The following is a 27,762-nucleotide window of genomic DNA, read 5'->3' as shown; positions in this document are numbered from 1 at the left end:
CAAGTTAGTGTAACAAGTTTATTAGAATTTTGTCAATGCTTCGTTTTTGTTGGATTTTAAGTTGATTATTAAAGGATGAAGAATAGAGACTTATGTACATTCATGTGCCAACGGTTAGAGATATAACAGAAAAATATAATAGGTAGTGTAATGACAGAAAGAGAGATAAGAATTATAAAAAAAAAATGAATTGTATTAATTAAGGGTATGCAATGTACAATTGTTTGTATTATTTTAGAATATTTGTTAAAAGAAATTAACTTCTTAAATTGATCTATATATTAACTCAAATTATTTCCCGTAAAGAATACCAGCAGTTTCTTAAAAAAAAAAAACTTCTATTTCGAGAAAGATATTTTTTTTTTTACAAAAAGATACTATTTGTAAAGAAAACGTTTAATTCTTCTAAACAAAAAGTACACCTTAGTTATAAAAAAATGCAGAGTTATTAATTAATGCACAGGAAGCCAATTCATAACCAAAAAAAATAAAAATTTGTGAAAGGAAAAAAAAATGAAAACATATAGCATTTGGTTGGGCAACTAAAGCGTGGACTTTTTGCCAGTTTTTCTTCAATCAGATCCACCAAACCCATCACAGAAAATCACGTAAGATTGTACCTCCAACTCAAAAGCTTCAAACTTTTTCCAGTTTCCAAATTAAGACACAGAGAGAAAAAGCAAAAAGAAGCTGCAAAATTTTCTTCTTTTGTCACTTTTTTCTGTTTTTTCATCACAAAAGTTTGAACCTTTTCTTTCCTTCCATTGAATTTGGATGGCTGGCGGCGGAGGTGGGGACCGGCCGCCGTGGAAGGAGGCGGCGCCGCCACGACCCACCATCACTCTGCCGCCGCGGTCGGGTTCCATGGAGACCCTTTTCAATGGAGGGTTCAGCCCTGGTCCCATGACTCTGCTTTCTGGCTTTTTGGGTGATGGGGATGATGGAAAGTCCTTCTCTCAGCTCCTCGCCGGAGCTATGGCTTCTCCGGTGGCCGGAGCTGTCGCCGACGGAGTGATGGACTCACCTAGTCTCTTTTCACCTTCTCAGGTATTATTGTGTAGTTCCCTCTCTGAGTCATCATGTGCGAGTTCCTCTTGTGTTGCTTGCATTTTCAGTTATGAAACATGTTTGAAAACATGCTTTTTTTTTTGTTCTTTTTGCTTCTGGTTTGGACTAAGTTTTTGATGCGAAGATTAAAAATTTAGCTGCTTTTAGTTGTATTGTTCTTTGATTAAAATTGAAGTTTGACATCTAAGTAATTGACTTTTTGATATTGACTTTTTTTTATATGCTGATTAGTGAAGTAAAAGTTTGATTTTGATTCGGGTGTAACTTACAAAGCACCTTGAGGCGTTGTACGTTAGTTTGTTAGGCTCTATATAGATGAATTTATTCATAAGCACTTTTAGAAAAGATAATATGAAGGAGCTTATACAAATTATCTTATACATAAGCTTTATTCTTTCTTTTTATTTTCTTTTCCTATAAGTATTTATGGAGAAATTTATCTACTGAGGGCCTTACTTGGTTTCTGAGAATAGGCAGGGAAGATTGTTTGTGGAGTTTTGATGGGAGTCTCTGGTGTTTGTTATGTTTGTAGGAACGCATTTAAGTTTTTACTCAATTTAGCAAGTGTGAGCAATATATGTCAGGTTTGAGTTCTACTCTATAGGTGCTGAAGTGGTAATGGTAGCTATAAGCCTTTGATTAGATTCATGGAATCTATTCCAATGAATGTGGAGTTATTGAATGTGAATATTTAATTTCTTTCCTTCAATTTAAGGGTGGGATTTTTTATTTTTTTTGGGGATTCTTTAAATGGTGGAGTGGAGATTACTACAACGTGTAGAATTTACTTGTGTTGCTATTGCAAAAGGTATTGTGTTTGAAACTTACCCAGGAGGAGAGATGAATTTACTTCCCCATTTTTTTACGCTGAAACATTGATTATGTATACAATACATTGCATATGAGAGATGACCAATACGAGTATATATATGATGCTGGATATTGTTACTTCTAGTACTAAAATAAGACAAGATCAAAATAAAATAGTGGGTATTTCTGAAATATTTTCTGAACATGTCAAACACATCTGAAGCCATTCCGTTACCCATTTGTTAAAAGATTATATTGGTGTACCACCTATGGTATCCTCATTTTCATAGCATATTGACTCCCTCAACATCCTTAACTTTCCTATATTTATTGCTCGCCAACTTGTATGTTCAATTGACAGGCTTCTTAAATGGGCAATGAGTGGTATTGTAGAATAATGGGAGCTGTCTTTAATATTAAATTTTGAAATTTATAAAAAGAAAAATAGTTGTTCTGAAGTTTCATTTTGGCAACTTAATTAAAAAAAAAAAAACATTTGGAGTTGGCTTCTGCCAACTTTACTATTTTGGAGGTGGTGTCACTTTCGTTGAATTGAAAACTTGATTATTGTTCACCAGATATACCACATTTAGGGGTGAGTCATTCTTATATTTTTATCATCTTATGAACACCAGGATCTAAAAGGCAGATAACAGTGAAACTTAAAGAATTTGGACGCATGTTGGTGCATTCAACCTGAATGAAAACTATCTTTTCCGATTAAGGAACCATGCTGTTTTAAAACTATCTTTTAAGGTGGAAACAATGGATTGCTTGTGCACAAACTTTTCATTAATAATGTCATAACTCTTAAGTACAAGCTTTTCTGTACCTCAATCCCCCCTTTTTTTCATGAAACAAGCAGGAATTGTTTTGAAGAAACATAGTAAAGGACTAGCATATGTACTATGTATGAACAGTTTTAGACAGTAGGTTTTCTAAGCTATCCTTGAGTAATATATCTGTTTTCCAAGATTCAAGATGGAAACTGTACAATCATGGATGGTTATGCTACGTTAAGGGGTTACACTCGGTGCATGCTTGGATTCACATTGAATCATCCAAAATCACATTGAGATATCAAATAATGTTATTTTAAATAAATATTTACATGTTTGGTCTCACTTAGAAAAATTGATTATGTATTCAAAATTAATTGAGTTGAAGTAATTTTAAATAGATTTTGTGTTGAATAATATTAATAAAATTTATACTAAGTTTTATTGTTAATTTATTTTATAATAAAAACAACCAAACATAAATCATTTTATTTCAAAATCAATTTTAATACAAATCAATTTTGCAAAATCAATTTAATGAACACTCACCCAAACACACTCAATTCCATTTGAATTACTCAACAGGAGCTTCAAACTGATCCCTTAACTGGATGCTTAGGCTTAGGTCTACTATAAATTCTATAATACTATTTCTAATACAACAAAGTTGTATTCAGGCCCTAGCAAAAATAATACTTAATAAGGATAATAGGATATAGATTGTACCCACTAAACAATGGTTATCTAAATGTGAATATCTAGTAAATATGTTGTGGTGAGATAACAAAAATTTAAAGGCTACTTCTTGGATTATATCAGATATCTAAATCTACATGATAATGAAAATTTTATTGCTTGCATGATATTGAACAGTGCTACAGGAAACCGCATACAGCGCTACAGGAAACCGCATACAGCCACTCTTTGTTAGAATAACAGTCACATATGATATTTTTTAAGTAATTATACTTCCTCCTTATTCTCCTGAGAACCTGATTTGTGACACTTGTAGGTGTCTTTTGGAATGACACACCAGCAGGCCCTAACACAGGTCTCAGCTCAGGCTTCACAAGCCAACTCAAATATGCATATCCAGGCTGAACATTCATTGACACAGGCTTCTGCAGCTACTTTCAATACAACACAACAGCTGATTCCACCCTTAAATGCAGACTCTTGGGCCACAATGACTGAATCAGCAGATCATTCTCATTCTGAACAAAGATTGCAATCTTCATTGTTGAATGTTGATAAGCCGGCAGATGATGGCTACAACTGGAGGAAGTATGGACAGAAACAGGTGAAGGGTAGTGAGTTTCCTCGAAGTTATTACAAGTGCACGCATCCAAACTGTTCTGTCAAGAAAAAGGTCGAGCGCTCACTTGAGGGTCATGTAACTGCAATTATTTATAAAGGAGAACACAACCATCAACGTCCTCATCCTAACAAGCGCTCAAAAGACACCATGACTTCAAATGCAAATTCAAATATCCAAGGGAGTGTAGATTCAACTTATCAAGGGACAACTACGAACTCGATGTCTAAGATGGATCCAGAGTCAAGTCAGGCAACAGCTGATCATCTATCAGGAACAAGTGAAAGCGAGGAAGTAGGCGATCATGAAACCGAAGTGGATGAGAAAAATGTTGAGCCTGACCCCAAGAGGAGGTAAGGTTTTATTCTATATAAATCTGTTCTTGTTGGATAATCGTTTGCTAGGAGTTAGATAGAAGGGAAGGGAAAACTAGTTACAGAGTTAGAGTAATTAATTAGTTGGTCATAGGAATTAATTAGATGTAAATAAGGGGAATTAAGGGGAAAGGATTCATTCTATTTGGTTATCATTTGTAAATTGAGTTTTTGTTCTTTGTGAAAGGAGATCCTTGGTGAAGACAAAAGACGAAACCTTTGGAGGAGATCTCTCTCTCCTATTTTCTGTTCTTTCCATTCAATTCAATAAAATATTTCTTTTCTTTTCATTTTTATTCTTGGTTCCTAACATCATTTGTCTTTTCTGATCTTAGAGTTGTTATAATTCTGCAGAAAAGCAGAAGTCTCGCAGTCAGATCCAGCTTCTTCACATAGGACTGTCACTGAGCCTCGAATCATTGTGCAAACAACAAGTGAAGTTGATCTCTTGGATGATGGGTATAGATGGCGAAAATATGGGCAGAAAGTTGTCAAAGGCAACCCTTATCCTAGGTGATATTGCTTCTCCTCCACACTTCGATTGCATCTATCGAACTAGTCATGACTGTTATGATTGCCCTGAACTTGTTAAAAGTTTATCACCCAAAGAAATGCTCAATTTTTTCATATTCATCGCCCAGATTACATATACTACTTTATGTAACATTGGCCTCATTAACCTTGTCTTGTGCTGAAAAAATAATGCTGATGCTTGCTTATATCATGCACAGGAGCTATTACAAATGTACAACCCAAGGTTGCAATGTGCGGAAGCACGTGGAGAGGGCTTCAACAGATCCTAAAGCTGTCATAACAACATATGAAGGAAAACACAATCATGATGTGCCAGCAGCTAAGAATAACAGCCACACTATGGCCAGCAATACTGCATCACAGTTAAAATCGCATAATACCAATCCTGAGAAGCATAATTTTGGCAGCAGAGGTATGGGAGGAAATGAACAACAGCCGGTTGCACGGCTTCGGTTGAAGGAAGAGCAGATCACCTAGTTTTCTGGAAGAAACATCCAGTGAGGAAGAATTTTTCTCACCTCACTTGTCATCTTTATTTTGATGTTATCGTATTCTTTTTTAGTCTAAGGCCTAAGTTTTGATCAGGGCCTATCAGTGCAAATCCTAATAAACAAATAGTTCAACACTGATGCAAGAGGCAAGGGCAAAAGGTTTAAACAGGTTTGCCCAGTGAACACAGGTTTTTGATGATGTTGTACTATTTGTACCTTTTGTGTACATTAAAAGTGTAAGTTATGTTGTCTAATATAGTTGTTCATCATTTCATCATGTAATTCCTTGCTCTTTGATATTTTCCTCAAGAACGTGACGAAATTTTGGATCATGAAATAAATTTCATCATAAGTTACCTTCTCCATCCAATATGTTTAATACACAAACGCTTTTCCCGTGTGTCACAATGGAATTGCATTTAAAAATTACATTGACCTATCATGCTTTATAATTTCATGAGCAAATTACAGCAACACACTCTAAGCTTTTATCAAATTACACATAATTCCACCTTTTTCTATTTTCTTACACTAACTTTCCTTTAAATTTGAAAACATTACATTAACGACCTTTTATATGTTTGAAAATATTATATTAACACCTTCTCAATAATTTTCCAATATTTGTCATGTCAGTCCACACTTCTCCTACACCTTTTCTTTTGATCAAAGGTCATTCTCAACTTCCATGACATATCAGTATTATTAGACAAGCTTTTCTATCGTGTCCGTGTTGTTGCTTGGCTTTTCTTTATGATCAGTGCTTTTTCTACTTACTTCGAAAATATTTGTACTCTTTTGAAGCTGCTCAAATTGGTATGTGCTACGAAGTGCCAAGCAATATTATTTTGAGGCTGCATTAGTATCCTGAAATGATGACACTGCCTGTATAACACTCCTATAGAGAGGCTTATTAATATCTGATTGAGTACCCTTACAAATCATATACAAGCAAATATGTATATCAAGGTCCAAAGAAGAGTACAAAATCATGACATTTTGAGTGCAATCTTGGGTTTAAAATTCAAAGTCCTCTTTTCCAAAAAATCAAATAGTATCTCCATCCATGAGACAACCACTACAAGTTTTCTAAGGCACAAACTATATTTTGCTAACTGTGACTTGTGATGTTGTATCAACGACAACAACCTAGGACTAGTAGGTTGCAAGGTAGTATCCTATTATGATTTAGTATGATTTATATACATGTAGTCTATTATCAAAGACTACTTCGCAATTTAATATGTGAGCTTTGTTTTGTTACCTCTTGCAATTGGCTTTTATGCAAATCAGTTTTGCTACAATTTCATTAATGTGATTACAATTGTGTATTGATTATTTCTTGTGTTTCAATGGTTAATATGCATAATGGTGGCCACATTGCACATAAAAAATAGTTGGGTCATCTGAATTTTTATGTGAACCTAAGAAGGAATTGTTGATTTATGTATAGCATTCTATAATAGTATTAGGTACAACATTAATATCAATTTTGTTATAACATTGTGTAATCGTATTATGTTTGTGTCAAGATTTAATGATGTCAAGTTTTTAACTCCATATGGCGTTCAGAGTTAATGAATGATATCAAGACAAAGTGTTATCAATTGGCAAAAATAATGATGCAGATTACAAGAACTGAAGAGGAGATGTCCCAGACCATTCTTACAAAGGATTAGGTCAATCATTTATTATGATATAACTATTATTTCCAATTACCATATTGATTTTTGAATCATTTGTTACAACTAACCAACCAATTAGCCTCATTCTAATGTTGCACTATTTCAAATGCAGATGTATGGTGAAGTCAGTAGGTTGTTTGCTATTAAATGGAAAGAACAACTTGATCATCATTGGCATTTGGTAGACAAACATGACAGCATGCATGATGTTGTCTACAATAAAGATTTGGCCAGCCTAACCATTGTGCATGGATGAGCAGCACTAAAGACTTTTTATGGGTTCGAGGGAGATCACCATGTCACATTAACCTATTATGGTCAATGTCTCTTCTTGCTAACCATATTCAAAACCAGTAGTGCTGCAAAAACTTTTCCAAAATGGAACTCATTTTACCATCAAGTGCCGAATTCAGTGACTTTCAAGGTGCTTCTGAATGATTACAAGGTCACGTGCAACAGCTTGGTAACTTGCTTAGCTATATACTTAATTAATTTCGAAGCACCTTCATTTGTCAATTTTTTATCCCTTCTCTCAAATTAAATTATTGGTTATGTCAGGATGTTTCAAGTACTATGTATTACTTTATGAAAGAGAAAAGGTTCACTCATTTGATTATAGAAGACTGTGCTGAATGTCACATTGTTAACAATGACTGGCGAAAAACAACAAAAATTGGATGTGAATGGAGAAATTTTTCCAAAGCCCACGACTTCACACTTGGTATGGAAATAGTCTTCGAATTTCCTGATCCCAATGTCAACTATGTTTTGGTTTGGTTATGTTTATAAATTTACTGCAATGTCGAAGTATCATTTGTAAATTGCACACTTATTTGATTCTCAAGCTTTTCTAACATACTACGTCTTCAACAATATGACTTTGTTATTTTCGCTTTGGTATATAATATTTGTTTTTCTTTTGAATCGTCATCAAATTTAATTCACTTTTTTATCTTATATTACTTTTTAGCTCTTGTTTTTAAATTTAAGAAATAACGATATTGTATAATAGTATAATTATATAATTTACACTTATATTGTTATTTGTATTTTTCAGCTTACCCATGTGAATGCACATGTTAGTGACTATTTTATAATAAACAAATAGTTTAACACTAATGAAAGAGGTATGGGCAAATGGTTTAAACGAAAAAGTTTGCCCAGTGAACACATGATTTAGGTTTTGGATGATGATGTTCTACTATTTGTACCTTTTGTGTACATTGAAAATGCAAGTTATGTTGTTATAAATGTTCATCATTTCATCGTGTAAAGGCTCTTTGATATTTTGCTCAAGAACGTGACAAAATTTTGGATCATGAAATAAATTTCATCGTATTATACCTTGTCCATACAATATGTTCACTACATAGACACTTTGCCCTGAGATTTGATCGAATTGCATTTATTTAAGCACTTATCATGTTCATGAATTATCCGATGTGGGACTATTCTTAACACGCCCCCTCGAGCCAGGGCTCGTCACCACAAAGCGAGGGCTGGCGGCACCCACCGAACAGAAGCAGAAGATGGCTTTGATACCATATTAAATTTTATAGTGCAGCAAAGGCATCCGAAAGGTCCCCTTAAAAACCGGTTCATAAGGGGGTGGTCTACCCAACTATATAAGCACTTATCATGTTCATGAATTACCCGATGTGAGACTATTCTTAACAAGAATAAAAGATCAAGATCCATTAAAATATTTTAATTCAAATTAAAACCTCATTAGTCCATAAAATCTTTATAAAATTTGTTAAATAAAAAATCAAATATCTTAATAAATTTTGTCTCTCTCAACAAAGTCTTCTCCATACATACGATCAAAGAATCAAAATCCTTGTCAGCATGTTTAAGGAACTCGATGAGATACTAACTATTCTAGGCCTTATTGGTTGATATTAATCATTCTTATTCTCACATAAAAATTATCTATATATTTAGTTTACGATATGTTTTTACTAACTATATATTCTATCCAACACTTTTTTTACCACTTTTGTTTGTGATATACAACTTCTTTTTATTTTTTTAACTTTTATTTATTGTTATTAAATACTTATATAAAGAATAATAAAAACACTAAATTATTTCTAATTTTTTGCATAATTATTTACCAAAAAGAAAATGCATATTCTCTCAGATCAAATTTATTATTAAAATACACTAAATAAATTTAAGAAATATACTTATTTTGTTAAGCAAACTAAACCAAAAGACAAGGAATGTGAAGAGAACATAATATAATAAATTAAGTTTATTGAATTACTTCATATTATACTGCTAGAACTTCTATATCCATATTTCAAGATTGTGCTTGCTAGCTAGCTATGAAGTTACTGAAATGTAATTCTAAATAACTCTCGGTATACAGCTTACCATGTATATTATTTCAATTGGTTTAATTTGCAATGTTTCCATATTGCTTAAATCTAATAGGAAACCATTGGATTTAAGTATTTGCAAGTGATTACTATCTTAGAAGGGCTTCATTTGGAGATTGACAAGTTGACGAGTGACTTTGTGCTACAACACATTGTACCTATCTAAAGTAGCGTTAACCAATACCACAAGAAGTTTCCTGAAATTGATATTTGTGCAAAAGGATGTATATATCTATGGTTAAAATATGTTTTTTTATCTTTATTAAATTGAAAAGGTTGAATTTTTAATTCAACAAGAAAATTTGTACGTCTCAATTCTCTTAAAATTAAAATATGTCATGTCATAGTGTGACTCAAAAGCTAAATTTGTATTATTTCAAATTAGCTTTAAGTCAAAAACAATGATATACTTTAATTTTATAAAGACTAAAAAAATTACAATATTTCCAAATTATAGAAGCAATAAACATATTGTAGCTTTTTTCTTTTTTAAATCAAGGCCGCCACGGAAGGTCACCACACTGGAGCATCGGAGGGACACTCCTGCGGATCAACATCGAAGGTCGTCATATTGTTGAAGGGTAATAGTAATGTTGAGGAGAAACAATTTGAGAAAGGGAAAACATTTTCTAGGGTTGTTTTAGCCGTCATAAATCGCTTCATATCTTTGCCAAGCATTTTTGGCGGTTTATAAACACCAATTAAACAGGCCAAAACATGTTTTTTAAATGTACATTGTTTGTCTTACGTACAATTAAAATATACTTAGAGTAAGTTATGCTAAAACACAATCTTTTGTAATAATGTTCTTCAATCCTCTTCACCACTTACAACCATTTCTAAACTTCAATCATATTTGAAAAAATCATTTCAACCTTTTCCCAATACGTCTAGTTTAATTGTATCTTTAGTTTTTTCTTTGCCTAGATTAGATACCACGGATGTTGCACAACCCTCTGGTTCAAAGAATACTTTTGTTTGTGATGTGTGATTTCTGTTAGCCTTAGAGAAGTTTACGCATATAAGAAATCAAACATAGATTCTCTCCCTAGATAGATTGTTTTCTCATATGTGATATAATGGAATCTTACCCTAATATGCCAACTATCTTTAGTTTAATGTTTTGCTTATGAGTGGGAAAGCAAAACACAAAGAACAGAAAGAGAAAAGGGAAGCTAAATGCCCCTAAGGTATAGAGTGCCTAAAACATCTCATAACAAACCAGCAAACAAAGATTGCAACCTTATTTCCTTCACGCATGACATGCTAGAAGTGGAGGTTCCGATCAAGAGATGTAAAATCTCGAATTCTCGATATCAAAGGGTAACTGCAGGAGTCAATGAAACCTTCAATTCAACCATGCTCATCTCTACGAACCCCACCAAAACCAGAATGGCCTGGGTTCCCTAGAGAACTACCATCTGAATTGACTTTATTGATTCAATGACAATTTTTACCTTTAAAGAAAAAACTTCTAAAACAAAATTTTAAAATATACTTCATTTTGATCAAAGTATAATAGGCAGATAACCATAGATCCAAGGAATGAGAGATCCATTGAAACTTACTCATTGATTATATAATCAATAGGCTAGTTTGTTTAAACTTATTTATTGAAAATAAATATTTATTTTATTAAAAGTAGTTTTTATTTTTTTGATTTGTCTAAACTAGGTCTAGTTAAAAAATAATTTTCTATTTATTTTAAGAAACAAATCATATTTGTTTTTTAAAAAGTATTTTTTTGAAAAACATTTATTTTAAAATTATTTTTAAGTTTACCCAAACTGGTCCAATATCTCAAAAAAAAATTGTTATTAAATTTTTTATATTTGAGGGGCTAGCATTTTAAAAGAAAGAAAATTTGGATTCAATTAGCAAAAAAAAATGGCCAAGATGTGATATGATTGATAAACAATTTTATTTCTTAAACATATCATAAGTTCGATCTCAGGATGTATATGAAAAAAAAATTGTTAGAAAAAAAAATAACAAAAACAAAAGCTGCCATTTAATAGTATTACTTTGACTTAGACTAACACTATCCCAACCCCCACCCGCCCCCAAATAAATAAAATAATGCATGTTTGTTTCAAATTAATTTTTTAAGCTCTCAGAAGGCTAAGATAATATCCTTGTAATAAACTTTTTTTTTTTCTGGACGAAATTAAATAACAACTTATTCCAGACAGTAACTTTTAAATAATCAAGATTGTGCACACACTTCTCATAACTTGTGCTAGTACCTTTTCCCTTCATAAAACCACTTATGGCTCCGTTCAATTTAATTAGGCTGCACAAAACATCAAATATGCATGCTACCTAACGTAAGATCATGTCAGAGTGATCACCAAATTAGTCCCTAAAATTACAAGCATTGATCAATTCAATTCGAGAAGAAAAAAAAATGTCATTTAATCATTGGTTCCTAACATAACTAAACACTATTCATTTCAGTATCTGAAATAACTATTTTAGTTTGAGCATTAAACAGAATAAATACTTTTTATATAATTAAAACTCATGATAAATATATATATATTTGAATATATAACCAATGTTTTGAATTTACAGTGAATAATATGGTTATTAACTACTGATAATTTCTTTTAAAATATTATTGCATTTCAATCTAGAGACAAAGATAAAAAGATCGAATGAAAAGGATAGATAGACGGTGAAGAAAATAAAGTACACAGATAACGATAGTAGTTTGAGATGACAGAAAATCTTTTGGCTAGTTGGAAGAATACTTAGTGATATAACAAATATACTAAATTCGCAAATAAAGTATATCATTCTTCATCACTTCACATTTACCGAATCTGACAAATAGTTCTTAAAGGCAGGCCAGAACAGATTCCCTAACAGAATAGAGTATAATTTCTTATGATTTAGACAAATATTGCAGGTAGTAGATTTCTAAATATGAACAATATAAATAACAAAGCTTAGGACTGGCTTTCTATTCATATATTTTGCGGAAACCAATGACATCGTACAACTCATGTAACCTAGTAGGCTTTGTTGTTGAATTTTGCAGACACAGAATAATGTAACCAGAAAAGTAAACTCCTAGTAAATAGTAAGAGAACTTCTCAATTCTTATAAATATCATGTAAGTCACATTAAACATGAAGGTGTTGATAATCCTTTGTGCCCTTTAGCTAGTGGGGCTAGTCTAGTGGAGAGTGCTCACCCTGCAGAAGCATTGGTATTTGGTAGCACATAAAAAGTACGCACTTTATAAATTGGAAATGGCATAAGATGACAATTGCAAAACAAGTATTCTGCTATGAAATTGAAATCACAAGGGACTATATGAATGGCCAATCAAAAATGGAAGGATCACTGGATCCTCTGCAGCAGCTTTTCAACCATTATTCTCTGCTGAGCACCACTCAATGTCTCAGAGTTCATAATCGCATTAGCTACAACAATAGTTGTGTGTGGAGATGCTGCATCGACCTAGATGAAAAAGTTCAGAAAGGAAAGCAGAAATTAATAGAATGAAATTTCACCAACTCTAACTCAAATGATGGTCAAGCATATGCTTCATACGAGACAAGTCCATTTAAAGAAGCAAAAAAAAAAAGAACGTAATATGGCACGCTAGAGATAGAGGGTGTCTGCATACCCAAACACGTCCATTTAAGCCAACTGCTATCTCAAAGGACAGTTTCTTCCCTAAAGCATCAAGTACTGGACATGTGGGAGAACTGAGAAGCCTACAAACAACACACAATCTCTCATGTCAAGATCTTTTAATGTTATGCATAGACAAGCAAAATTAAATTCCACAGCCATACATCCTTGATTGACCTGTTGTACACTCAAACATATAGCCATCTTTTAGGGCACCAAATTCTGCAGCTTTCCCACTGGCTAAACAAACACCAAAACAAAATAAAAGGCAGGGTTAGGTCTGCAAAAATAAAACAAACAAATTTAAACGTAAACAACAAAAAAAAAATCTATAATTAAGTTAAGAGGCACAGAAAAACAAAAAAGATAAAACACCTACCATCAGTGCACGATAGCTCTGGATTCATTCCAGGGTTTGCTTTTATAACCCGCACGTAAATCAAAGTACCTATCTGCAGGTGAAGCATTAGGCATAAGAAAATATAACCCACAGAAACATGATAGACCAACCAGACAGCATTGTTTAACACCCAAAGAGTAAGAACAAGTCAAGTGCTAGTTTGACAGCCAAATCAAAAGAGATGAAAAGGAAAATGTGAATAACTTCATTTCTTACAAGAATTAATACAAGCATAAAACATAAACTCTTAGAAGACTGGCTTAATTAGGTTAACCAACAATGCATCTTTGGTAATTTGTGGCAGTAGCAAAATTCAAAGATAGCAGTCAAAAAGCACTTCCTGCTTCATAGTCTTAATTTTACACTAAAAGATAAATAAAAACACAAACTGTGTTGCTGACTTGTTCTTCCATATTCAGTGAATCCAAGGAATTTGGGCAGACTACAAGGAGCAGCCACATGTGTTGTTAGGATGCCTTTGTAAATCCCATTTGGTAATGTTCTATTTTCCTGTCTTATGGCATAATTCATATCAAGAAATACTTATAACCTGCAACTTTGCCCAAAGACACAGACAATTTAAGATGGTTGGAGTTCAAATTTCTAAATTAGACATGGTCACCCAACACAACTTTTCAAGCAGACTAGTTAAGTTACTTAAAAGTGAAAAGATCAGCATTAAGATCATGGCTTGAAACTGATTTCAAAGAGATGTTTTTTTGTCGTACTAGTCAAAGTTACTTGTCCCTCCCATGGTTGACCTCAGTCTTCTGCTAGTCCACAGCACCAAAGCATAATACTAATCCCCTTCACCTATATCTAATTATTTATATTAATGGACAAGGACTACAAAATGAACCTTCAATCCTTTACTTTGAGTACACTGAAAATTCCGCAACAATCGTCATGATTGCAATTTGCAAATACAATTAACTATAGAAAGTTGCAGTGTTTTGAGGTAGACAAGGCTATCACAGAAAGAGATACTTATGATTGTGTTATCCTTATATACTCTGAATAAACATGTTTCTACACTTCCTCAAAAATAAGTTCTAACCACGCAGATAAAGAGATGAAGTGATTTACTGAAACTAAAAACGAAGTATTTTATGCACACCTCAAACCTAGGTATATTTCTTCTAGTTCCTCCTTCAAATGCAAGCACCGGTAAAAATGCTAAAGTTGGTCCTTTTATGTCCACAAGAAAGTTCTGCACAGCAATAAATTGAGATTTTTATCATAGAAACACACAGAGCTAGGTAAGAAACACATTTTAATTATTTTCAAGAAATTAAAAAAAAAAGTACAACAGTTGACATAGAACCAATCAATCCATTCATTTTAAGACTTTAAGGTACACTAGTAAATTCCTTTTGAATATCTTAAATTAACATTTACATGATATTAGTTATGAAGCCACCCTTGATTATCAGCCCGTCATTGTAGAAAGAAAGCAAGTAAGCAAGAAATAAAGCAAGCATAAACAATTTATTAGCCGCTTTCTTTCTTTCTTTATTACTTTCTTCCATATTTGTTTTCTTGACATGTGTCTTTGTAGTTTTAGGAAAAAACTTATGGTTTTAAGGAAGGGTAACACCATCATGCCATGGCTAATTCTCTTTTTAAGTCCATAGTCCTCATTAACAACTTAAGTCTGAAGACAGTTAAATAATAGAGCCTAAATAAAACTTGAAGCCAACAACAAAGCTTGAAAAACAAAAAAAAAATAAAAATTTCCTTACATCTGATCTGGAGTCTACAACAATTCCAAGAACAGAATCCTCTGCATATGGCACATACTGAACAAAACAAAAGAATCAGAATATGGAAGAAAAAAGATAGCATTGTTCTGTTCCTAGGGGAAGAAACATTAAAATCCTACTCCATACATAACGAGAAGGTAAATTACATAACATAATTCAATGCTAAAAAAAATTATAAGCACTTTAGAAGATATTCTTCTGGAAGAATGTAAACTGATATTCATCTTAACAGCGATAACTTAATTCCCATATATGATAGAATATCTACGAAACTATTAAAATGGAAGAAAATGCACAGACATTTAACCTAATTTTGTGACTGCAATTGAATATTTACTTAATTCAAGAGGGTGTAAAATAGACCCAAAGCAAACATAGAAAAAGGTCCTCCACAAATTTCTTTGACAGATACTATCTTCCAATGTAATGACAAACAAATTTTGACACTTACAAATGGCATTACACTGAAATCAAAACAATTTATTTGAGGATATTATTCCCACCATCTTTGGTTTAGCCATCTTGTTGTAGATCAAAAGTATATTAGCCCCTTCTACTAAAAAAGCTCCAGGAATACATGTAAGATAAACTTATGCTTGATTTAAAGGAACATATTTATAGCTATTGGAAATTGGACAGTAAATTCATATAGCACTAAGAAAGGAGCATACTAACCAGTAACAATGAAAAGTCAGCATTGTCATGTCAGTCAAAGCCATGCTTTTACACATTAATACATAGCTCATGACCACAGAATCATACTCACCCTCTTCTGAGAATTTTCAACCCAGTATTTATGAGGCTTTGAGAACCTGAGTCTGCCAGCCTTCATTACAGAAATTGCATCACAATCCTAGAAAATTGACATAAGCGAGAGTCCCTTATTATTAACAGGATTGAAAAGAATGAACAAAAAGCAAGAACAATCATCATGTATTATTTCCTTTCTGTTTATAAGATGATAAATGAGGAGGATGAATCAAAAAATACAAAATCAAAAGCAACACACCCTGAAAGTTTACGATAACAAAGTTTTGAGTTCCATATCACTTCATTGCTAAACAGAAAAAAAAGCCACTTCATAATATCTAAGAGAAACTCATATACTTATGTTGACCAAAATGATTTTAAAACTTGAGAGAGCTGAGAATCTGTACTGTGTCTAACATGCATTTAAACTAAAAAGGAAGTATGAAGGTATAAAAAGGCATTCCAAAATTAGTTATCGTCTGATAAACATTCAAGCTCTTGGGAAATCATCCCTTAAAAAGTTTCTGTTAAGGGAGTAGAACCAAGCCACTTAAGTACTCCACCGAGCATAACATATTGCTCTATATGAGACTTTGGCACCCCATAGTACCTAACTCTCTATCATTGTAAAAAATGATACATGTGTGTGAGCATGCACATGTAGTGTAGAGCCAACAAAAACAGAGATAGACAGGAATTCAAATGTCAAATTGTCAATGGAATGTTCTAAATTTTCAAAAAACTAGAGACCTACCTGTCGTAGACCGCCTCCAAGTTTAATTGTCTGGTTTATCATTTTAGAAAGATCAAGAACCACATCTCCAGGACACTATAAAACCATTGACATAAATTATAATTATAATTAACATACAAAACAATGCTCCGTGTTGTATCCATCATGCACAACAGAGATGAATAAGGGCAAGCACTCACCACTGATTGGTCTACTAAGTTTGTAAATGAACTGGTGGATTTTGTCTCCATTTATTGAACACAAAAAGGACCCAGAATAAATAGCCCTTCAACAACTCTTATTTGTAACTGTGAAAACCATTCAGCATCACACTAAAGTCACTACACAATCAGAATTGCCACCAGTCACAACAAAAACAGTAAGAGCATTATGATAAAGTCACCTGTTAAATGTCTATACCTCTCAGCTACAAAATTCTTTCAATGACAACACCAAAGGTCCAAAAGAGAGCATAACAGTTCGGTCACAACAACACCTAGGCAAAGAAAAAATTAAAACTTTAATAAGTAAACAAAATCATAAAACTTAAAAGTGATACCTGATACAGCAATACGGATTAAAAGCAATTCATCCACAAAACAAAAGCAATTCAGAGACATACAGTGATACCGATCAAAGCTATCCCTCTCCGAAACCTTGAGAAAACTAAAAAAGTAGCTAGTCAAATAAGCTGCCAGAGTTTAAGACACAAAAACACATGAATCATATTGTTTTTTTTTTTAAGGCAAAAGAAAGATATTATTATTAATAAAGAGACATATCATTCCAGTACTCAGATTGTGTCACATATCCCCAACAAAACAGTACAGAATGAATCCCAATAGACCATAATTTAGGCTCACAAGAAGCAACCCCAAGGTACACCACCTAATGTTACTCAAATAATTCCACACCTCCTTCCAGAACAAACCATATCATTCCCTGGCAACCACATAAGTATAACTCAACCATTTCTATATAAAAACAAAAAAAAAAAACAAAAATCAAACACGCAGCATATTAATAATTTATATATTCATGCCACATTAACAATCACCATAACATAACAACATAAATTATACCAGAGATAAACTTCTAACCCCCTTACTCTCTAGCTTTTCGAGCATGCAGAAAAAAGAAGGGGGAAATTCAAAATTTATCATAAGCCCAACATTAAATAAAAAGGGAGAGAGAGATGCTTACAAGGGCTGAATGAGGTAAGTTGTCTTGTTGAGAGGTTAGGTTAGGTTTGAGTGTTTGAGCGAAGGGTCAGAGACGAGAGAGTGAGTGTGTATGGTAATGAAAGTGCGACGATAGGTCTCCTTGCTAAGTTCACTTCCCTTTCTTCTCATTAAATTTATTGGCAAAATGACGTCAATGGATTTTATTTACAAACTTTTTATCAAAAGGAGTTCCTCTTTAAATATATTATGGAGGGTCTGTTTCGTAAGGATTTCACTAAAAAGAATGGCAAAACAGCTATGTCACCATTTGTATATGTGAAAACATACTTGTATATGTCAGCTTAAAATTCAAGGCATATGCATTGTTCCACCATCATTCATCCACCTCATGCCCCTTCACCAATGTATACCATGTCCATCATCTACCATGGGTTTCGTCAATGGGACTAGCGTATCCAACATATTTCGCCATGGTGGCTGGCAAAATAGGGTAAGGGTTGGGTTTTGTCATTGTGACGGGCGAAATAAGGGTAAGACGTAATTAAATATTATTTCTCATTATAACAAATCATATCAATTTTAAAAAAAAATCAAAATAAAGTTAAAAATATATTATATTAATCATTAATTACAATAGTATTTAATTTTTTTCCGTTAAAATTAATCATCCCTAATTTAACTATAATCAATTACAATCATATTTAATTTTTTCCGTCTAATTTTTTTCCGTTAAAATCAACATGCCTAATTTTTTTTCATTAAAATCAACCATCCCTAATTTAACTACAATAAATTACAATCGTATTTAATTTTTTCCATTTAATTTTTTTCGTTAAAATCAACCATGCATAATTTTTTTTCCATTAAAATCAATCATCCCTAATTTAACTATAATCAATTACAATCGTATTTAATTTTTTCCGTCTAATTTTTTTCCGTTAAAATCAATCATGCCTAATTTTTCCGTTAAAATCAATCATCCCTAATTTAACTATAATCAATTACAATCGTATTTAATTTTTTTTGTTTAATTTTTTTCCGTTAAAATAAACCATGCCTAATTTTCTCCCGTTAAAATCAACCATGCCTATTTTGCTAGTTTTACCAGTGGAACCTATGGGGGATGGATGCATGCATGGCCATGCACATTGGGTTTCGCCAATGGTGGTGGCGAAAGCAACATGTCCGTGAATGCTTTTTGCTTTTTCCGTGCATGAATAGTGATGTTGCAGGATGTTCCGTAGCTGGCGATATGCATGTTTTGTCAATCTTAATAACGAAAGCCCTAAAATAAAAGACCTCCTCCTGGATAATATGTTTGAAAAGAGACCTCTTTTGATAAAAAGTTTGTAAATAAAACTCATTGACGTCATTTTGCCTAAATTTATTATTACCAATTATACCCTTTTAACCCTTTTGTTCCTCCGCACACCCCACAATTGTGTTATTCCTTTAAACCTCCTTTACACCTTATCTTTATTATTATTACTATTTAAACCCTAATTTGGAATCCCTCATCTTTACTCATTCTTATTATTCTTTAAACCTTCCTATCGTATTTCCCTTCAAACATATTCATAATAATGTACATCATAATTTCTTTTGAAAACAATGGGACTTTCTATTTACACCAAGTGCCTACTCAATTTTGTATGACTTCTAGAAATAGCTATGTTTATTTTTTTAAAACATGGTTCTAGAAATTACTTTCCAGAATTCATATATACTATTCTAGAAAGGTATTTTTGGAAGGTTTAAATATTTTTTTTAATCCTTGTAATTTAGATTTTTTTTCTTTTCATCCTTGCAAAAAAAAAAACTTTCTAATCTCTACAAATTATGTATGTTTTATTTTTAATCCTTAAAGCACTTTATATAGTGCCTTAAACAGTGAAAAAACATAATCTAAAGCGCTATAAGACGAAAAATAAAACAAACATAGTTTATATGGACTAAAAACAAAAAAAAATTACAATACGAAAAAAAGTGCTTAATTGCAAGGACTAAAAAAATATTTAAGTTTTTCTAAAATTATCTTTAATAATATACATAATTTTGGGAACTACTTTTTGGAATGGATTTCGAAATGGATATATGTTGTTCTGGAAAGTGAATTCTAGTAATTTTTTATTTGTTTATCTCATCATACCCTTATTTCTTTTTTAATTTAATTTTTTACATTTGAACATGAAATACCATTTTAGTAAGATGCCCGAGGTGATGGACATGCCAACCGATGGAGAACAAAATAAGGTTGTTGATTGTAGTGAGGCATTCAACACTACATAGGTAAGTGTTGGTTGTCATAACCATGACTTGGTGAAAATATTAGTGGGTCATTCATATGTTGGGCAACTGAGTGTTGAAGAGAAGTCTTTAGTCAATGATATGATAAGGAACATGGTGAAGCCAAAAAGCATACTACCTAGTGGATCATAATGTACATAGTGTCACTACTATGAAACACATTTACAATGTCTGACAAGCCTATTGATCCTATCAGAAAGGTCCTAGAACGGAAATGCAATACTAGGTCAAATTATTGGAACATGATCATTATGTGTACTGGCATAGAGAGATAGACGGTTCAAATGTTATTAGAGATATATTTTGGTTACATCCAGGCTCCATTGAACTTCTTAGTACTTTCTCAATTGCTTTGCTTGCTGATAGTACTTACAAATACTGATTGCCGCTACTCAAGATTGTCAATGTCACTTCAATAGAGTTAACATTTTCTGTGGCATTTTCTTATGTGGAGTTTGAACAAGCTAATAACTTTACTTGGGTACTAAAACAGTTATGAGAATCGATTATCAATCGATAATGAGTTACCAAAAGTGATTGTAACAGATAGAGACATTGCTTTGATGAATGCAGTGCAAATAGTTGTTCCTACCTCTTCTAATTTATTATGATGTTTTCATATCAACAAGAATGTGAAGGTATCAAAATTGTGGTTATCGTGTAGGGCTAAAAAGGTATAATTGATAACAATAATTTTAATGAGAAGGAAATGGGTGAACTAGGCAAATAGAGAGCTATATTTAGCAATTTTTTTTACTTATAAACACAAACTGAGTAAGCATACCCATTCCACCACAGGTTAAGTCCAGATTAGTTAAGTCGTAAGTGGGCCGAGTCACATTTTTAACATATTGAAATTTGCAATGTTTTAGCCCACTTGGCCCAAACCCGTGGTGGGCACAGGTTGACCCCTGCATTACGACCCATCTTGTCGACTTTATACTGAAGCCTAGTAATAAAGGTAGATTTGTGTTGGGCCATAGTTATTCAGTTTATTTACAGTGTATTTGAGAATAAGGTTTTGGAAGAAAAGGGAAAGGAATATTTTTTTTTGCTTAAATATGTTTGTTATACATGTAATATAATCTATTTTGATTTTACTATCTAAACTTCACTTTTTTTTTATTTTACTATCTTAATTTTTTTTTATGTTTGATATTAGTACTGGTCGACTGTCGATAATCAAAATCTGTTAAATAATGATGTGACAGACTAACAAAGTATCACACTATTAGTTGAGTGATGAAATGTCAGGCCAACAGAGTGTCACAACATCAATTAACAGGTCCTAATTGACAAAAATACTAAAATCAAACATAAAAATATTTCAAGTAGTAAAATTAAAAAAACAAAAAAGTAAAGTTTAAGTAGTAAAATAAAAAGACTATATTACAAATATAAAAAACATATTTAAACCATATTTTAATTTTTATTAATATTCTCTGATAATTTATTTAAGATGAAATAATAATAATATTTTTCTTGAAGAAGAAAGAAATAAAATAATATATTATTATAAATTTATTAGTTTAGTCTATTGTTTATTTTATAACATTATATAAACATCTTAATTTAAAAATAAAAAATTTGTCTCACTTTTTCTTTTATTTTCAAACATATATTTGTATCCTTTTACAAAAAAGTTTATGAAAGACTAGAATTTGTCACTTAATTACAATTATAAAATACTTTTACATAATTACAACTGGTCTTTCTATTTTTTTTTGAAACTTTTTGTCTTTCTAGTTTCTACACGAGATGCATGGAACATCTTATGTTAGGTGTAAATTAACCTAATTTATATATATATATATATATATATATATATATATATATATATATATATATATATATATATATATATATATATATATATATATATATATATATATATATATATATATATATATATATATATATTTCAAATATTTTAATTAAACATTTAATTATTTGAATCAACTATCTTTAATTGAGTAAAATATACATTTTTGCTTTTACCTGAAAAATTTATAATTCCTTAATTGTATTTTTTATTTTATATATAATACTATTTGTACTTTATTTTTAAAATATTAAGTGAATACAGCTTCAATTGATTTTCTTAAAATATTATTTTAGATTATATTGGAAGTAAATATATTATAGATTTTTTTATAAACTAACGTGGAAATCTGTGCATTACACGGATTTTAAAAAAAAAATGAAAGAATAAATAATAAAATGAGTAAAATTAAAATAGAAAATTTAAAAAACTATTCAGTAAACACGTGATAGGACAATTTTAATATAGATATAGATAATCTAGTGGTTGATGAGAAAACATTTTTAACCCATAAAAGAAAAAGAAAACATTTTTTTTTATAATAGCATAAGTAATTCAAGACATTAACACTTTTTTGTTTTGACACAAAGGGATCATGTCATTTCTTTCGTAATAAAAAAAAAAAAAGAGCGCGAATACATGTAAGAGTGTGATCATAGACTTGTAAGCTAACAAAAGATCTAGACACCCTCATCAAAGAGTGGCTGACTTGATTAGCTTTGGCTACGAATGAACTTAATATGATAGTTCTGAATATTGAAAATATACTACTAATAGTTCCAAAGAATAGCTCTTGGCTCATCTTATAACACTCAGGACATAAACACTTAAAAATGATTATGCATATAATAAGAGAAAAATGATTATGCATTTCTTGTGTAATTTTCTTTTACATAATTATTCAATCATAATCTATTATATATAAAAAATTTGCTGATTTTTAAAATAATTATTTTAAACTAATTTAAATGATTATCTGTAATAGAATAATAACAAAATTATTTTATATTATCAATGTATATAAGTATTAAACTCATAACAAAATCATCTTATAACGCATTTGGTTTCATGTCTTGGACATGATTTTTCACATCTTAAATGTGATTCTAAGAAACTAATAATTATAATTTTCACATCCCAAATATAATTTTATATTTCTTAGCAAGTTTTCAAACATGCTATTATTAATTTATTTGTTTAATCAATTTGTGCCACGATTATTCTTGAGAGTGTTTTTGAAATGAACAATTATACAAGGATTATAGATTATACTCAATCATATCGGATACTCCGAGGAAGGTCTTGGTTGATGATTTGTGCTTGCAAAACTGAATATAGTCTACTATAATCTTTTCTTTAATTATACATTTCAAGATGTCTTTTTTACAACGGTCACCTAAGTAGTCATCATGATTCCTGAAAGATAATTATCATGCAAAGTAACATATAGGACTTTAATTACATCATATCATATGAATAATAATAATAATAATAAAAATCAATCTTGCACGTCGGTGAAGGCTAAAATTTCTTCAAATTTGCTTCTCTTTTTCCTCTTCTTATTTTTTTTATCCCCCGGTTAATTAAATAGATTTGGCACCCCATTCTTTCATAAATATCAATGAATCTCTTCTCTTTTCTTTTCTGATCCCCCCCCATTGATCAACTAATGCACGCCTGAGTTATCGTCAAGAGTCACAAGTGTAGGAATTTGGCCATGGTTAACAAAATCAATTTTATTCAATCTTAAGCAACACAAAACTTCCTCTGGAAGTTCCTCTTGCTTTTGTGCCTACAAAAGCATAACAAGAGGGGTATTAAAATGTAGAAGCATACTAATACACCAATTAATTAGGCAAGAAGGAAGAGCATGGACACTAAACATCCATAGTCCTGACTAATCTTTACTTGACACGTAATCGAATTTTTTAATTCACGAGAAAAATTTAATTTTACTCGGCTACGTGTAATGTAGAGATTAGTTGGGATTATTATAGTTCTAAATCATGTAATAATTTCTTCTTAACACATAATAGCTTGATCAACTTCATTACTTAAATGTCCAAACTAACTATTGCAACTTCATTAATTTTACTTCTTAACACATAATAGTATACCTGGATAGTTAGACCAACATCAAGTATTCCATGCTTTACACGGTCTCGGAGTGAATCAAGTCCTTTCCTTGATATATAGCTAAAGCGATGTATATCTAGGTCTATCTCAAAGTAGTTAGGTCCCTGTAATTAAAAAACATAAATAATGTGTAAAAATATGTGGTGCAGAAGAATCAATCTACATGGTAAAATGAGCTTCATGCCCATGCTAAAAGAAATGTCAAGATAAAAAGAACTTCAGAAAGATCTTTGTTACTAAGAAAAGAAGAAGAAAAAAAAAATTTCTGTTAAACAACTTAACATAGATTGTGCCACCTTAAAGTTAAGGGTGTGTTTGAGATAGCTGAGAAAATTAAATTATTTCAATAATCAATTATAATCAGAATTAATATTTGTTTAGGTAAACTTGTTGAAATATTAGACACAAAATACTACACATCCCTTTCTGAATAACCAGAATCCAATATTCATGTCAATCACCCTGAACACTTGGATTACCACATTTGTAACTTAATGTATTTAATATAGTGCAGAATGAGGACATAACTTTGGAATATATCCAACTCTAAACACAGAGGAATTTGTATCATTTGTGTGAGTGTGTGTGTGAGGGGGTGTTTACTAGCTTGAGGGTTTTATTACGGGTATCAAAAAACTTCGTACCCCATTGCCCAGAGGCTCTTCGCTATGCGAAGGTATGGGGGAGGGATGTTGTACGCAGCCTTACCCTTGCATATGCAAAGAGGCCGTTTCCGGATTCGAACCCATGACCAACAAGTCACCAAGGCACAACTTTACCGCTGCACCAGGTATCAAACGAACCATTAATAGATGGAGGAATCTTAAGGTTCATTATACCAAAACATAATAAACTAACAAATGACAAAGGTGTGTAAAAATATGTCAAAATCATGATGAGCTCAATTCTCATGCCATGAATATGTTGAAGATTGCTATTTCATGGATTCCTTCAACTGAGAAGTAGACACATATTTTGAGCCAAGCAAGTCATAAGTTTGTATACACCTTATAGAACTCGTGCTGAGGACGTGACAACACTGGCTTGCCATTGTAGGCATTTATAAGCTTCTTCTCTGCAGAATACAGATTAAGGTCCTCTGAATTAACTACTCCAGCCAAAATTTTTAGTCTCTCCCTATAGGGAACCACACTTTCCTTTGTATACCCTTTCACCTTTTTCGTCTCATCATCTATTAATCTCTGTTAAACAAATATTTTTATTTAACTTAACAAATAATTGAAGCTAGGAAACTGCAACAATATCAAATTGGAATTTCACTTCTCTTCCTAAAGTCTGGAAGATTAGAAATTAAGAATATATTTGCAATTTTGAGAAGGTAACTACTAGAAAGCTTATGAGCATGTCATACTAAGGACCTACTTCAAAAGGGTACTTAACAAGTTTTAACATGTGTATCTAGATAGTACATGAAAGCAATCGGTTATTGGAAACAAAATCAAATATCTGTGTACATTTTAAGGGTAAGTAAACCAAAGGAGATTATTCTGTCTAATAGGATTAGCCCTTAAAAGTAAAAGAGGACAGACACACATGCAAATAGATATGATGTTAACCAAGTCAAGCTTGTTCTAAGCATCCAGTTTGTTTTTTTAACTCAAAAAGGTATGTACTACTCAGTTAAGTTTTAAAACATGCCCCCCTATGTGGGTTGACAATTTCTCTTGATAAAACAGAATAGGCCCTGAACAAAACATAGTAGAACTAGTGATGTCAAAAAAGTACTTAACTGCCAAAATTTCAATGGAGGATATGGCTTTTTCTTGAGTGCAAGGAAATGAATAATTAATGTAAGGACAATTCAATCAAACATTGAGATTATACTTCCTTTAGGAAACATAAGAAGAAATCTGGCACTAGCAGCAAGTGAAGGATTTCTTTACTTCCTTTTTAGGGTAACATTATTGTAAGCTTGCAGATCTGAAAGTTTAATGAAGTAACTATTGATGAGAAGATATACCTTGATCATCCCCATAAAATTTGGTGAGATCTCTTTCTCAAAATTCTCAGACAACTTAAAATACAGAACAAGACTCAAGCCTTCCCCATTGGCATCACCAAGGAACACACTAGCAGCATATGTTGGCAACTAAGGCAAAAGAAACATAATTATGTAAGCAGTCTCTAATGTTGTTCAAGTAGAAAAACAACAGCTATAGACCTCATCAAAAGTGAATATTTGTGACTTGTGAGTATAAAAGGAGCAAATACGTAGTCTAGGACCAAACCTGTATATTAACAATGAGGAGGGAAGGTAAACTCTCATTTTCTTTCACAGGTGGAAGTTCAAGATGCTTAGCTATGTGACTTATCTTCTTAGGACAAGCAAATAAATCAACACCTATTGGTACGTATGGGCAGGATTCTGGAGCAGGGCACTTCTGCTTATCTCTGAATAACTTATTATCACATATAATATCAGTCTTTCAGAAGAAACAAAAATAAAACCAAAGGTCTAACTAACTGATGAATATGTGCATAAAATGATAGAAGATTGACAGATACAATTTTCTCACGTGCCTGAAAAAATTTTCACCGCGAAGCTTAAACACTGAAGGCGAAATCGCAGACCATGTACTAGGTAAAGGCTTTTCTTGAATAGAACCTGGAATTTGAAGCCCCGCCCTAGGACGGTAAAGAAATTTCTCAGATGAACCTGTCCATCCACTGATTAGTATCACATCATAATTATGAGAAGTTTGGATATATGTATTGATATAAAGTTCCTAATATTTTACTGCTTAGACAAATTCAAACGATGTAGAAAAGTAACAATATGGATGTAACAAATAGGGCAACACACAAAAGATTATTGACTGATATATTAAATACAGATTGCATTCTTATTGTTGGACAAGGAATCCTCCAAGGTGTTCACAATTTCACATTGAGAGATTTTAAAAAACAAAGTCTATATAAAGAACAAAGACCAAAACATTGGAAAATCTTACACGTAATGTACTAACATGATTCAGTCTTGTCATGTCCATCAATTGAAGTCCTTTTTACTGAAAGCATGATAACTGTTGATTGCTTTGTGCTGTTTTCTTGAGTTTTCTCGCCACTCTTATAGTTACCTCCATCTACTTTGAGGTAGCTTTCATAAAACTCCTCATATTTACGACCTGAATCTAAAATGCAGGATGCACTTTCATACTGGAGTAGCTGAGTATTTGGGGCACTTCCCAAAGAATTGTTGGGAAAGGGAAAACAATCTGCCATCCAGAAGGAAGAAACAGATAAGTGCCATTAGGAAAGGAAGAAATAATTCTGAAATAGTTATTAGGAACTACAAGACATGATTGCATTACCTCCATGCACACTGCTGAATTCATCATCTGAATCGGATCCTATAATGCTAACTGAGTCAAACCATGCTTCTTCTTGGTATTTTCCTGCTTAATATATGCAAGTGTTCAACATGTTTACCAAAGGTAGAAATGTCAACTTCATGAAATCCATCAAGCTAAATACAATAAGAAACATCTTCAATGACAACAACAACAACAATGACAAAGCCTTATCCCACTAAGTGCAATCAGTTGCATGAATCACAGTTAA

General features: G+C 32.0%; 3 protein-coding genes and 1 long non-coding RNA gene across 16 annotated transcripts in view; 2 read left to right on the top strand and 2 right to left on the bottom strand.

The window, feature by feature from the left end:
* The first annotated feature begins 488 nt into the window (after window positions 1-488).
* WRKY9 (WRKY transcription factor 9) lies at window positions 489-5,653 on the top strand. Its single transcript, XM_003517766.5, has 4 exons — window positions 489-1,047; window positions 3,670-4,325; window positions 4,701-4,859; window positions 5,078-5,653. Exons 1-4 carry the CDS (start codon window positions 775-777, stop codon window positions 5,355-5,357), a joined length of 1,368 nt encoding a protein of 455 aa, XP_003517814.1. The 5' UTR covers window positions 489-774; the 3' UTR covers window positions 5,358-5,653.
* Window positions 5,654-7,181: 1,528 nt separating this feature from the next.
* LOC121174897 (uncharacterized) lies at window positions 7,182-7,912 on the top strand. Its single transcript, XR_005891506.1, has 2 exons — window positions 7,182-7,519; window positions 7,615-7,912. It is a non-coding gene; the product is annotated as an uncharacterized lncRNA (long non-coding RNA).
* A 4,470-nt stretch (window positions 7,913-12,382) lies between these two features.
* LOC100809941 (putative exosome complex component rrp40-like) lies at window positions 12,383-18,198 on the bottom strand. Of its 9 annotated transcripts, none has more exons than XM_014778339.3 (12): window positions 17,935-18,198; window positions 17,354-17,397; window positions 17,152-17,227; window positions 16,932-17,072; window positions 16,753-16,827; window positions 16,015-16,101; window positions 15,228-15,284; window positions 14,603-14,695; window positions 13,465-13,537; window positions 13,250-13,325; window positions 13,078-13,168; window positions 12,387-12,908 (listed from the first exon to the last, which is right to left on the bottom strand). In XM_014778339.3, exons 4-12 carry the CDS (start codon window positions 16,980-16,982, stop codon window positions 12,789-12,791), a joined length of 723 nt encoding a protein of 240 aa, XP_014633825.1. In that variant the 5' UTR covers window positions 16,983-17,072; window positions 17,152-17,227; window positions 17,354-17,397; window positions 17,935-18,198; the 3' UTR covers window positions 12,387-12,788.
* A 5,129-nt stretch (window positions 18,199-23,327) lies between these two features.
* The window catches only part of LOC100794541 (uncharacterized), a 43,069-nt gene continuing 38,634 nt past the window's right edge, over window positions 23,328-27,762 (bottom strand). For 2 of the 5 annotated variants that reach the window (XM_041012884.1, XM_041012891.1), the window contains 8 exons: window positions 27,513-27,599; window positions 27,168-27,416; window positions 26,722-26,857; window positions 26,430-26,592; window positions 26,162-26,290; window positions 25,188-25,382; window positions 24,162-24,284; window positions 23,352-23,836 (listed from right to left, as the gene is read on the bottom strand). In XM_041012884.1, the coding sequence (XP_040868818.1) occupies window positions 23,711-23,836; window positions 24,162-24,284; window positions 25,188-25,382; window positions 26,162-26,290; window positions 26,430-26,592; window positions 26,722-26,857; window positions 27,168-27,416; window positions 27,513-27,599 (1,208 nt within the window). In that variant the 3' untranslated portion in view covers window positions 23,352-23,710. Of the gene's footprint in view, window positions 23,837-24,161; window positions 24,285-25,187; window positions 25,383-26,161; window positions 26,291-26,429; window positions 26,593-26,721; window positions 26,858-27,167; window positions 27,417-27,512; window positions 27,600-27,762 lie in introns of all 5 variants that reach the window. The other 3 variants (XM_003517765.5, XM_014773471.3, XM_041012912.1) reach the window with 3 other exon arrangements.

The sequence above is a fragment of the Glycine max genome, chromosome 1 (assembly GCF_000004515.6).
Source record: "Glycine max cultivar Williams 82 chromosome 1, Glycine_max_v4.0, whole genome shotgun sequence".
In the NCBI taxonomy this organism is placed as follows: Eukaryota; Viridiplantae; Streptophyta; class Magnoliopsida; order Fabales; family Fabaceae; genus Glycine; species Glycine max.
This window is presented reverse-complemented; position numbering and strand designations above follow the sequence as displayed.

Coding starts and splice junctions, on each gene's coding strand:
- LOC100809941 (XM_014778339.3), bottom strand. CDS start 16,982: ATGGAGACAAAATCCACCAGTTCATTTACAAACTTAGTAGACCAATCA. Junction 13,326..13,464: donor AGAGCTATCGTGCACTGATG/GTAGGTGTTTTA, acceptor GTGTTTGTTTAG/CCAGTGGGAAAGCTGCAGAA. Junction 13,169..13,249: donor ACAACAGGTCAATCAAGGAT/GTATGGCTGTGG, acceptor TGTTGTTTGTAG/GCTTCTCAGTTCTCCCACAT.
- WRKY9 (XM_003517766.5), top strand. CDS start 775: ATGGCTGGCGGCGGAGGTGGGGACCGGCCGCCGTGGAAGGAGGCGGCG. Junction 1,048..3,669: donor GTCTCTTTTCACCTTCTCAG/GTATTATTGTGT, acceptor TGACACTTGTAG/GTGTCTTTTGGAATGACACA. Junction 4,326..4,700: donor GAGCCTGACCCCAAGAGGAG/GTAAGGTTTTAT, acceptor ATAATTCTGCAG/AAAAGCAGAAGTCTCGCAGT.